We start from the raw sequence: 12,812 nt of genomic DNA, 5'->3' as shown, positions 1-12,812 counted from the left end.
ATATGTGGAGCACATTTTTTCTGCAACTGCCCATGGGGGTCAAGGACACAAGTTCCTGCACTCTCTGTATATCCATTTTCCAGTTTTAATGTGTTTGACTTCTCTCTTCAAATGTGGAGCTCTAGGGAATTACTAGATTATTTAAGTCAAAGAAACACATTGAGTTAATGCCTTCACTCTTGTCATTGGTCATTTTCCATATTAACCATAGAATTACAGATAGAATGGTTGGGGTTGGAAAGGACCTCCAAAGGTCAGGGAGTGCAACCCCCCTGCAGTCAGCAAGGACATCCTCCACTAGATCAGGTTGCTCACAGCCTTGTCCAGCCTGACTTTGAATACCTGCAGAGATGGTGCCTAAACCACCTCCCTGGCAACCTGTTGCAGTGTTCCACCACCCTCATGGTGCAGAACTTGTTCCTCACATCCAGTCTAAATCTTCTTTGCTCTGCTCTGCTCTGATTTCAAACCACTGCCCCTGGTCCTGTCCCTGCAGGCCTTTGCAAACAGTCCCTCTGCAGCCTTTTTGTAGCCCTTTCAAGTACTGGAAGGCTGCTCTTTGGGCTCCCTGGAGTCTTCTCTTCTCCAGGCTGAACAAGCCCAGCTTCCTCAGCCTGTGCACATAGCAGAGGTGCTCCAGCCCCATGACCACCTTTGTGGCCTTTCTCTGGACCCACTCCATCAGGTTCTGTGTTGAGGTTCCCGGAGCTGCATGCAGCACTCCAGGTGAGGTCTCACCAGGGCAGAGCAAAGTGGCAGAATCACCTTTCTGGATCTGCTGGCCACACTGCTTTGGAAACAGCCCAGGATGCAAATGGAGATACTTACCTTTTGCAGGACCAAAGAAAGGAAGAGTGGTGCTTAGTATGGAAGCAGAGAGGGAAGCCATGCACTGGACCCTTGCTGTGCTGCAGGATTACTTCATGCATTTGGCTGCCCCCCCAACGTAGTAGATTATTCTTCCTATCAGTTTTAGCAATTTGTTTCAGGCCTCTGGTGCTGCTACTGATCCTGCCTTCAGCATGAGTGTTTGTGTGGCTGAGCACTTGTTGCTGGAACATGAGCTGGATTAAAACGACCCCAGTGAACAACAACTAGTAAAAGCAGTTAGGTGGGAAAGAGTGGCTGGGAGAAGGACTGCATCAGCCTCCCTTTGTGCTTGTGAGCTTCACAGCTTTAAAGATAAGCAGAGATTTTGGTTGGCAACATATTCTTGCTGTGCAAGTGGTGAAAATTAAGACATTGTATTAAAACACCTGACTGTGGGATCTGAAGAAAGTCATTTAATTCATGGGTCAGCATCAAACTGGAAATTACTGGGAAACAGCTCTGACATTTGCCTTGCTTTCCCTCTCCTCCTCCTTCCCTCTCCTCCTCCTTCCCTCTCCTCCTCCTTCCCTCTCCTCCTCCTTCCCTCTCCTCCTCCTTCCCTCTCCTCCTCCTTCCCTCTCCTCCTCCTTCCCTCTCCTCCTCCTTCCCTCTCCTCCTCCTTCCCTCTCCTCCTCCTTCCCTCTCCTCCTCCTTCCCTCTCCTCCTCCTTCCCTCTCCTCCTCCTTCCCTCTCCTCCTCCTTCCCTCTCCTCCTCCTTCCCTCTCCTCCTCCTTCCCTCTCCTCCTCCTTCCCTCTCCTCCTCCTTCCCTCTCCTCCTCCTTCCCTCTCCTCCTCCTTCTCCTTTTGTTTTCCCCAGAAAACATATTTTCCTTCCATTTCTCCTCTCCTGAGTTCTGTAGGACTCCAAATAGGTTTTTTGTAGTCTGCTCATGTTAGCTCATTGTTTCAAAAGCATTTTAGCCTCACCTGATGTGTTGGGTACATCTATTTTAGCCTCACCTGGCATGCTGGCTACAGCTGAGGCTTTGCATTCCCAGATTCCCATTGATAGATTTGTGTGACCCACCTTTGGACAGAGGTTGCAGCAGTCAATAAAAGAGCAAGCTGACAGAGGACAGAGTGTCACTGGTTATATATAGAAGGAGTTGCTCCAAAAATAGAGTAGTATTTGGAGGTGAATAACCTCAGGCTATTTCAGGGATAATGAAAGAGATCTCTTTTTTTTCTCCTTCTTTTTTTATCTCCTAGGGATGGAAGAATGTTGCTGAATAAGGGACTTCTGATCCCATTTGCTTTCTAGCTGCCAAAGCAGGACTATTAGGAATCAGTTGAAGTGTCTTTCAGTGCACTTAATTTGTTGCACAGCCCCATTAATTGATTGAGTTTTCCATTGTGTAATTTTGTGCTATGGTTGTGGTGAATCTTCAGAGATTCTTTGCTCAGTAACAGTTCTGAAAGTCACAGAATGTTAGGGGTTGGAAGGGATCTCAAAAGATCATCCAGTCCAAGCCCCCTGCCAGAGCAGGACCACCTACAGTAGACCACGAAATGAAGTGCCCAGCATATACATAACTATGCACTTGAAAGCTCTTTCTTCCTAGGTGTTTGCAATGAAAACCAGACTCTGACTGAGTAGCATCCCAGCATTTGATTCATGTCTGAAAGCAATTATGCAGAATTTATCTTGGCTAAAGCACCTCTCATGTTTTCTGACTCATCTCTGCTTAACAGAGGCAGTAGAGCCTTTGGAAGTGACAGTGAGTGAAACTGAGATAAGCCATAAAAATAGATGAGTAGTGCTAAGCCCTTTGCTCCAGGCCTGCAGTCATGAGCTGCGGTGTTCCTTCAGCCTCCGCATTGTGTTGATGTAAACAGGCTCCCACATGGCTGGCTTCAGGAAACACTTCCCCACTGCGTTTCACACACTGTGCAGACACTCAGTACTGCATTCAAGCACAACTTGTTTTCCTGGGCTCTGTTACAGCAGCAGGATCTTGTTGAAGTGGTCACTTAGCATCACCTCTGCACTACTGGAGGGAGGGAGGAGATGTTCTTCTCACCTATGGTGATAGGACTGGGGGGAATGGAAAAAAACTAGAAATGGGTAGATTCAGATTGGATGTTAGGAAGAAGCTGTTCCCCGTGAGGGTGGTGAGACACTGGCACAGGTTGCCCAGTGTACCTCATCCCTGGAGGTTTTGAAGGCCAGGCTGGATGTGGCTGTGAGCAACCTGATCTAGTGTGAGATGTCCCTGCCCATGGCAGGGGAGTTGGAACTGGCTGATCCTTGAGATCCCTTCCAACCCTAACAGTTCTGATTCTATGGTGGCTAAACATGTGCAGAACACTGTGACACAATGGGGAAAGCAGGGTTTGCTTTCTTTGAAATTAGAGGTAAAAAATGTGATTCTTTCCCTTGAAGGACAATTGTCAGGAAAACAAATCAATTCTTTTGTTTTATTTTGAAGACTTGGAAGGTTTTGACTCTGTAGTACCAATTGCTGAGAAGCTTAATCATCCAACTACAACCAGACCAAAAGCCACTGGCAGGCGACCACCCTCCCAGTCTTTCACGTCTGTAAGTTCATTTTCCTTTTCTTCTCAAAGTACTTTTTCCCTCCATTTTTTTCCTCCCCCTCCTATTTGTGTTCCCTGATATTTTTACTCCAGTTAGAGAGCCATTCCTTCACACCTCCAGAGAGGCACAGCTCAGGATAATGAGCGTCAAAAGGCTGCCAGTGGTTTGAATACTGCTGGTTAAGTCATTCCCTCCCTTATAAGATTTGTATTCCCGTATTTGGGTGCTGGAAAACATTCCTTGCCAGAGAAGACTTAGGCCAGAAAAATCCTTTCTAAAAATCTTTGGAATAAAGTCATTTGTGCTAAGCATTAAGGATTTTGGAAGTGTTTCCCAAAAGGAACATCTCCCTTGGTTCCTACCAGGACATTTAGCAGACCTGGGGACAAATTTCAGCCTTCAGTAGCTCTCCTTCTCATTAAGATCCCAGCTGTAAATTGGTGATGCCAGTTTCACTCTCTGACATACATCTTCTGACAACTTGGTCTCACAAATCACACTTTGGAAACCAATGCTTAGATTTTTCAGTGGAGTCTGTGGTTTATTCATTCCCATGCTTTTTTGCATTCTGGAGTGTCAGAAGGAGAGCAACCACTGCTGGTTATCCATGCTGATGCTGATGAAGAAAAGCAGAAGAGAGGAAAAGCAACCCAATGACTGGGAAATTCACAGAACACACACAAAAAAGAGAAAGCTTTCAAAATTGACCCTGTGCTTAAGTTTAGCAACATAGAAGACAGGTTAAAAGATTTTTCTTCCCCTGTCACATTTATGGGGAACAGAATGAGGTGTGGAAAGAACCTTCCCAGCCTGCACCTTTACAGAGAGGCTGTGCAGAAGGCAGCCCCGCAGTGGCAGCAGCGTGCACAGGCAGCAGCATCTGTCCTCTGAAGAGCAGCAGTGAGCACAGCCATGGCAGAGCTGCCCAGGTGGCAGGGCTGGCATCCCCCCAGCACGGTGCTCAGCAGCTGAGTCAAGCAGGATACAGCTCTCTGTGCAGGCAGGAGGGGGATTTCATCTTGGGATGAATGAATGTAAAGATGTAAATGCATGTTGACTTCAACTCTTAACGATCTCTTATCTCATCAAAGCTTTGAAAGCCTTGAAGGTGTCAGAAAGGAGAGGCAGGGTCCTGATTCTAAGCATTGTTAACGTTGAAAAAGTCATCACATAAATGCTTTTTTCTTCTGCCTTTGGTAAATTCTTGTGCCATGAAAATAGCTGCTTTCTAATGCTGCTTTTTCTTTCCCCTCTCTTGTGGTCTGTGTGTTTGTCTCTACATAGTCATCCCCTTCTAGCCCTGACTTCTTTGACTCACCGAGTCCTGAAGATGAGAAGGAGGAACACCTTTCTGTTACTCACAAAGCTATTGAAGCATCAAGGAAACCAAGAACTGTTACAATATCACAAGTAAGTTAAGTGGGATGCCTCTGCTTTAACCTTGCCATGTCCATCTTCAGTTCCAAAACAGGATTCAAATATTTACTTCCAAAATTTAATACAGTGGTCACCTGGGAACTATCCCTCTAAAGAAGCTGTACCTTCTAAAATGGCTCAGGTTGGAAGGGACCTCAGATCATCTGCTCCAGCCTCCCCACCCCATGTGGCCAGGGATGCTTCTCAGCTAGACTGAGCTGCTCAAGGCCTCCTGGCCTGGCCTTGAACACCTCCTGGGAGGAGGCATCCACAGCCTCCCTGGGCAACCTGTTTGAGTGTCTCCCCACCCTCACTGGAAAGAATTTCTTCCTACTCTCCAGTCTAAATCTGTCCTCCTCAAGCAAACCATTCCCTCTCATCCTATCACTAACAGCCCTTATAAAAAGCCCCTTCCTGGCTTTCTTGTAGGCCCTTTTGAGGTACTAAGGTCTCCCCAGAGCCTTCTCTTCTCCATGCTGAACAGCCCCAGCTCAGCCTGTTTTGCCATTCTTACTCTAGATTGGTCAAAAAGTAAGGATAATCAGGCATTACAGGAGGAGTGTGTAGGTCAGGCTTTAGAGACTGGAGCACTCTTAGTCCATGAGGATACCTACAATAATGCAAGCATTACGTCTTCATGGTACAACAAAAGTATTTGAAGCTGAAGTCGTGCTCTTGTGTGCCAGAGACACAAGGCCAATGTTTTGCTATGTAGCTCCCTCTTCTGGGAGCACTTGCATTAGGAGCACTCCTGGGCCAACAAACCTGAATTACCTGCTGCTGTGCCCCTGATGGAGAAGGTGTTCCTGTAAAACAAGGATACTGCTGTGAGGAAGTAGCTGCTTGAGGCTGTAATGTTGATAGGCAGTTAAGATCTGGGTGAAGGTGTTTGGTGTGGGTGACTCTAGTCGTGCCTTGCTCACTTGCTTTGTGTTTGAACTCAGCCTGATGTCTCTTTTCATAGAATCATAGAATGGTTTGGGTTGGAAGGGACCTTGAAGATTGTCTGGTTCCAATCCCCCTTCCATGGGCAGGGACACCTTCCACTAGACCAGGTCAATCAAGCCCTCATCCAGCCTGGCCTTAAACACCTCCATGGCCTTCCATGGGCAACCTGTTCCAGTGTCTCACCACCCTCATGGGAAGGAATTTCTTCCTCATCTCCAGATTAAATCTGTCCTTCTCAAGCTCCAATCCATCCCCTCTCATCCCAGCACTACAAGCCCTTGGAAAAAGTCTCTTCCTGGCTTTCTTGTAGTCTCTTCTTCAAGTACTGGAAGGCTACTTGAAGGTCCCCCTGGAGCCTTCTCTTCTCCATGCTGAACACCCGCAGCTCCCTCAGCCTGTGCTCACAGCAGAGGTGCTCCAGACCCCTGATTATCTGTGTGGCCCTTCTCTGGACCTACTCCATCAGGTTCTGTGTTGAGGGTCCCAGAGCTGGATGCAGTACTCCAGGTGAGGTCTCACCAGAGCAGAGCAAAGTGGCAGAATCACCTCTCTGGATCTGCTGGCAACACATCTTTTGATACAGCCCAGGCTGCCATTTGCCTTCTGGGCTGCAAGCTCACACTGTTGGCTCATGTCCAGCTTCTCACCCACCAAACCCCCCAAGTCCTTTTCCACAGGGCTGCTTTCTATCACCTCATCCCACAGCCTGTATAATGAGGTTCAGAACCCTGTATTTGGTCTTGTTGAACCTTATGAGGTTCACCTGGGCCTAGCTCTCCAAGCTTGTCCAGGTCCAGAAGCTTCAGCTAGTAGAGGGTGCTGCAGTACATTTATTTCTTTTTAATACCCTGCCATGTTTTGCTTTATCATGCAGCAAGAAAAACTAAGGGATATTTTGCTGGTTTTGAAACACTTAAGGGCACCATGAAGGGTATTTTCTAATGAAAACAAAAAAGCCACGTTGGGTGTTGAAGATTTTTGGCCAGCCAGTTTTGCAGAGTGCAGGAGATGTCGGTGGATGTGAGAGAAACACTGAACATTTTCCCCTGGTTTGTTTTACTGCTTGGCAAAAGTTGTTGCTGCTTGTTTGTGACAACTGTGGAAGGTCATAGTGAAACTGTCTCAATATCTGCATCCAACCAGACCCTCTCTGATGTGCACAAGATCACAGCTAACTGTCCTGCTTTGTCCCAAACCTGTCCATGCTTGACTGTGGACTTTGAGCATTACTGAAGAGCACCAAGATAACTTTATGTGTATTAGAGGTCTGATATCCATCAAGCTTTCTCCAGATGTTAAATCCTGTTCTTTTTGTTGCAGGTGTCTGATAATAAAACTTCCTTGCCTACAAAACCAGGAGGTTTGGCTAGTGGCAGTAATGTGCAGCCATCGCTGTCCCCCTCACCGTCACCTGGATTTCACTCAATTGCTATGGGAACAACAGGCCACAGGTCAAACTCCCCATCCCTGTTTGGTACTGAAGGAAAGCCAAAGACTGAGCACTTGATCCAAGGTCAGACTGCCCTGGAGGAGCTGAGAACACAAATTAAGGAGCTAAGAACCATCATTGAAACCATGAAAGACCAGCAAAAGTAAGTACTGCAAATCACAGGTGGAGGTGGGATGCAGCCCTTCGTGCATCCTGCTGGCAGTTTCCTTCTTGAGCTGCCTGCATGTACAGTTTGTGTTTCTGAGTGATCTTTGTCTGCCAGAACATGTTCAGGGATGAGAAACTCAGGAGAAAATATTGGCACTACCCATGGGGTTTTTTTTCCTGTGTTGTAAGCAGATGTTTATGGGGCATTGAAAAAAGTTAAGTTCCAAGCCATAAGGCTCGCCAATTGTTTTATTTGCCAATAACTATCTGGGAATTCATCTTACTAAGGGATGTGCGTGTTGTGCAAACCACTACAGGTTCCTTTGACTCCCAGGAACCTCATACTACACACAAAGTAATTGAATTGAGATGAAGGCATTTGAAGACCTTTGTGTTTACAGCCCTGAATCCTACTATCTATGTGCTGGGCATCTCTATTGTACAGAATTTAATTGATACAGAATTAACCAGGCTGGAAAAGACCTTCAAGATCATCAAGTTGAACCTATCACCCAACACCATCTCATCAACTAAACCATGGCACCAAGTGCCTCATCCAGGCTCTTCTTAAACACTTCCAGTGATGGTGACTCCACAACCTCCCTGGCTCATTCCCAAAGTCCAGTGTCCCATCTCTCTTTCTGTGAAGAATTTCTTCCTCACATTCAGCCTAAATCTCCCCTGGCACAGCTTGAGACTGTGTCCTCTTGTTCTGTCTTTAAGTTCTTTGTTTCTTAGGAGGAAGCTGGGACTGGCATTGTAGGCTTTTGCTATTCCTGAGAATATTTGATGTTTTAGAAGCTAAACCTTCACTTACATTGCCAGTTTTGTGTAGCCCAGGCAGGAAGAAGGAAAGGGAAGCAGTGTGCAGAGCCTGTGGTGGAGCAGGTTGGGAGAAGGTGCAGGAGCTCATGCTGGATCTAGCCACTGAGTCCCACAGCTTCACCTCTTAGGCTGACCCCTACTCCTCTGGTCTCCCCAACCTTTCTTGCAAAGGGCTGCTTCTACCTACTGGTTTCTGTCTTAAGGTGAGATTACTCAGTGGGACCATGAGGAGGTGTCTGCTCCTTGTAGCAGACCCTGTTCACCTTCCCAACAAAGAATGGTGACAGCAAATCTATGTTTGGCATCATTAAGTCTAATAAGCAAAGTTGGAGGTTACATTGTATTGCTGGCAGAAGCTACTTTTAAGTAATTTTTAAGTTAGTGATAGCATGGGCAGGGTTTGTGTTGCCACTTCCAGAACCCACCAACAGTAAATCTACCTCCTGGGCTTCATCAAAAGCAGTCCTGCCAACAGATCCAGAGAGGTGATTCTGACACGTTATTCTGCTCTGGTGAGACCTCACCTGGAGTAATGTGTCCAGCTCTAGAGCCCTCAGTATGGGGAGGACATGGACCTGATGGAGCAGGTCCAGAGGAAGGCCTCAAAGATGATCAGGGGGCTGGAGCACCTCTGCTACAAGGACGGGCTGAGGGAGCTGGGGGAGTTCAGCCTGGAGAAGAGAAGGCTCCAGGGGGACCTGAGAGCAGCCTTCTCTGCAGTATGGCCCAGAGTCTGCAAGAGCAAGAGTGACCTTAGTTGTTCAGAAGAAGAACGAGAACCAGTGAAGCAAGGAAAATATTCCAGAAGTCATCTTTTGTAGTTTGCTGTTAAACCACTCCCATTCCAACCCTTTTGTTTTAATTATTCTTCTAACAGAAAAGAGATCAAACAGCTGCTGTCTGAGCTGGATGAAGAGAAGAAGATCCGTCTACGATTGCAGGTACTCCAGTTCTTTCTGATGTTAATGGAAGCACTGGCAGGTTTGATGCAGCCTCAGGGATGGGACATAAAACTTTGCAAGGACACTTAGGTTCCAGTGAATAAAGCCTGCTAATGTAGGGATATAGCAGGGATAGCCCTGTGCACTTCACGTTGTGGCCACTCTGTGGCATGGATGAGAAGTGGGCCAGTGCTAGCTGCATCAGCTTCAACAAGTCAAAGTGCAGGGTCCTGCACCTGGGTCGGGCCAGCCCCAAGGCACAAATCCAGGCTGGATGCAGGTGCATTGAGTAGCTCTGGAGAAAGAGACTTAGGGGTATTGAGCCACCAGCACCCCAAGCCCTTTTCTGAAGGCCTGCCTTCTATCACCTCATTCTCCAGCCTGGATTGATAGTGAGGATTGTTCTGACCCAGGTGTTGGGACTCTGCACTTGGTCCTGTTGAACCTCATGAGGTTCACCTGGGCCACCTCTCCTGTGCTGGAGGGCTCCAGAGCTGGATGCAGTGCTCCAGGTTTCCTTGGTGATGTGCTTTCCTTGCTGATCTGGCACAGCTGAGCACTGCTGCTGTGTGTGAATGGATCTAATACCAGAGCCTCAGGGCTCCCAGTGTCTGTCAGAGGAGCCAACTGTCCAAATAGGGTTGATGATTTCAGCCAGGTCCTTTTGCCACACAGCTGTAGATCCATCAGAGCCCTTATGGTGCTTGCACACAGGCATGATGGGTGTGGGATGCAACCACCGTTCCTTTAGCAAGCTCTGTGAGGAGGAAGCCAGGAGTGGTCACCTTCTGCAGATGAGGTCACCTCATCTTGGGAAACCTGTGGAAATCAGAGTAGTGTAGAACCTGCACTGAGTACCTGTGAAGGAGGAGGAAGCTGTGCTTTTCAAGTGGCACCAACTGCATCTCTTTCCATCACAAATCTGTAAGTTAGTTTGTTTGTTTGTTTTCAGATGGAAGTGAATGACATAAAGAAAGCTCTTCAATCAAAGTGAACACTTGCAAGGTGGAATGTTGCATTATTCTCCGTGACTGAGACTCGAAATTTATGCCCCAGCCAAAACAACTTTGTGCCAAATGATTTAACAATTGCCTCAAGGTCCCTTTTTCTCTGAAGGATTAGCACAACAGTCTGTTTCTTTCTTTTCTTGGGTTTTTTTTGATAGCACAACAAAAATACCACCACCAAGGACAAAATTTCCACCTAAAGCAGTGCTGTGCAGCACTGGGTTGTGACTGAAATCAATCTTCTTGTGCTAAAGGCTTCTCTACTTCAAGCTCCTAGGTGAAATGAAATGAAAACTCAGGCAGTTTAGTCCATAGTGGTACTATTTTGATGATATTTTTCCATGAATAAAGTGTATTTCAGATTCTCTGTTTACAGGCTTTTATGATTTTGACTTTTTGATTTTGTTGGGGTTTGGGTTTTTTTTTTAATTGTCTTTTGTCACCAGGTTTTCAACTCTTTGTACTGCATTATAGCCAGGAATGAATGTTAATGTTGGGGGCTGGAGGGGTTTATTTTTGCTTCCAGATAGAACAGCCTACATCTTTTTGTTGTAGTTAAGGTTTTAAGTTCTGTTAAATATGCAATTTTATGTGTGTGTGTCCCCCCCCAACCCTCTCTACAACTTCAATTTTAGGTTGTGTACAGTAATGTATTTACAAGAAGGAAACAAACCAACAGAAACCTGCTCTTTGCAATGATTTGTGCCTTTCTTTGCCACACGCTGACTGGAGCCAGTTGCAAGCCAGGTCTCCCTGACTTAGCTACCACAATGAATCCCATCCCCAGCGTCCAGCGGAGGTCACCTTCTCAGCCTGCAGCTGCTCAGTCAGTAGAGCCGGGGCTGGTGGGAGGTGGCAGGACAACAGGGCACAGCTGAGAGTGGCTTTGTCTTGAGGAGCAGCTGTGGGCTTTGTAGCTTTCCTGGTTTTGAGAGCCCTCTCCTTCAACTTGAATGTTCATCTCGGCTTGGTTTGGGTTAGATGGTTTCCAGGCCCTCCTGTCCCCAGTTTTGCACAGAGTGAACAGAATATGCATTATGAAAGCAAAAAGAAATAAAAGGAATCTATAAAACACGAAGGAAAAGTTGTTCTTATTTCATGCACAAGGTTCTCTCTCATGTGATGATGTTTGAGTTGCTCTCCACGTGCAAGGTTTGCTGCATTATGTTATACAGGTAGAGGCTGATGATGCATTTTCTAGTCCTGTTTTTTCTACTCTTGGTTTTGCAGCAGGATTTACTTTTATCATTTTATTGAACCTGGTGCTTCATTTCTTCCAGTTTCTCTGCCTGCCTTCATCTTTCCCAACTGAGCTCTCCTGTTTTTAATGTTTGTGGCTTCATGTCTTCTGCACTAGCTCCCACCTTGTCAGCAATCTCTGTTGGCAACCTGATCTGGTTGGGGGTGTCCCTGCTGACTGCAGGGGGATTGGACTGGATGACCTTTGGAGGTCCCTTCCAACCCAGACTATTCTATGATTCTATGACTTTATTCAATGCCTTTAACTAATGGATATTTTTGCCTAGCATGAGGTGAGCAAGGGAATGATATTGGTGATGTTTCAGAGTGACGATAAAACCTCCCACAAAGGATCGGTTTGTTATCCAGGTGAGGGACTTTTTAGGGTGTCAGGGAGTGATAGGACTGCGGAGGATGGAGCAAAACTGGAAGTGAGTAGATTCAGATCGGATGTTAGGAAGAAGTTCTTTCCCTGTGAGGGTAGTGAGACACTGGAACAGGTTGCCCAGGGAGGTGGTGGAAGCTTCATGCCTGGAGGTTTTGAAGGCCAGGCTGGATGTGGCTGTGAGAAAAGTAATCTAGTGTGAGGTGTCCCTGGCCATGGCAGGGGGGTTGGAACTGGATGATCCTTGAGGTCCCTTCCAACCCTGACAATTCTATGATTCTAAATGCTAGAGCTGGCTCCAGTCAGCATATCCTGTACCACACACAGCTGCCTGCCTTGCCTGCTGGGAGCTGGAGGAGATGTAGTGTTCCCTTGGCTGCTCACGTTCACACATGGTTGGCAGAGTTCCCATGAGTTTCTTGGTGTGCATGTGTCTTTCAAATCCACTCTGCACCTGAATCTTGGTCTATGTGTCTCAGCTGGCAACACAGAACCTCACTGTTGGGATGACTTCCATCTGCATCTGCTTCTGTTGTAACAGACTGAGAGGTCAGCTAGTGAAACTTGAGAGGTTTTTTTAAAGTCCCAATACATTGCTCATTGTACTCAGACAGAAGCACTAATAAAATATTTTATCACTGGAATGCTCTTCTTTAACATTTCTAAATGACTGCACTAAGCTATTTTTGTACACAGAATGTTGGTCCCACCACAGCTCTCCAGCAATAAAGATTTTCTGTATTACTTCTGTGGCTTCTTGTGAAGTTAGCAGCAGAGTTAGGACAGGAAGAGGAAACGAGGGATAAAGAGTAAGAATTGTTTGGGGTTTGTAGTCAGACATTTGCAACATAAATGCACAGCTCTGGCTTCCTGATTGCAGTCTGGAAAGAGAGAAGCTGTCATTCATAATACTGATTCTGAAAGAGAAGAGACAAATGAAAGTCTGACTTTCATTTCCTCACCTGGGTTACTGCATCCAGGTCTGCAGCCCTCAACACAGGAAGGACATGGACCTGATGGAGTGGGTCCAGAGGAAGGCCACAAA

General features: G+C 46.6%; 1 protein-coding gene across 3 annotated transcripts in view; it reads left to right on the top strand.

The window, feature by feature from the left end:
• SH3KBP1 (SH3 domain containing kinase binding protein 1) overlaps window positions 1-10,756 on the top strand; it is a 189,874-nt gene extending 179,118 nt beyond the window's left edge. For all 3 annotated transcript variants that reach the window (XM_054165907.1, XM_054165906.1, XM_054165905.1), the window contains 5 exons: window positions 3,300-3,409; window positions 4,694-4,819; window positions 7,094-7,365; window positions 9,073-9,136; window positions 10,089-10,756. In XM_054165907.1, coding sequence (XP_054021882.1) covers window positions 3,300-3,409; window positions 4,694-4,819; window positions 7,094-7,365; window positions 9,073-9,136; window positions 10,089-10,130 — 614 coding nt within the window. In that variant the 3' untranslated portion in view covers window positions 10,131-10,756. The remainder of the gene's footprint in view (window positions 1-3,299; window positions 3,410-4,693; window positions 4,820-7,093; window positions 7,366-9,072; window positions 9,137-10,088) is intronic.
• The last annotated feature ends 2,056 nt before the right edge of the window (window positions 10,757-12,812 follow it).

The sequence above is a fragment of the Dryobates pubescens genome, chromosome 12 (genome assembly GCF_014839835.1).
Source record: "Dryobates pubescens isolate bDryPub1 chromosome 12, bDryPub1.pri, whole genome shotgun sequence".
Classification (NCBI taxonomy): domain Eukaryota; kingdom Metazoa; phylum Chordata; class Aves; order Piciformes; family Picidae; genus Dryobates; species Dryobates pubescens.
Note: the sequence above shows the minus strand (reverse complement) of the source record. Positions and strands in the feature narration are given on the sequence as shown.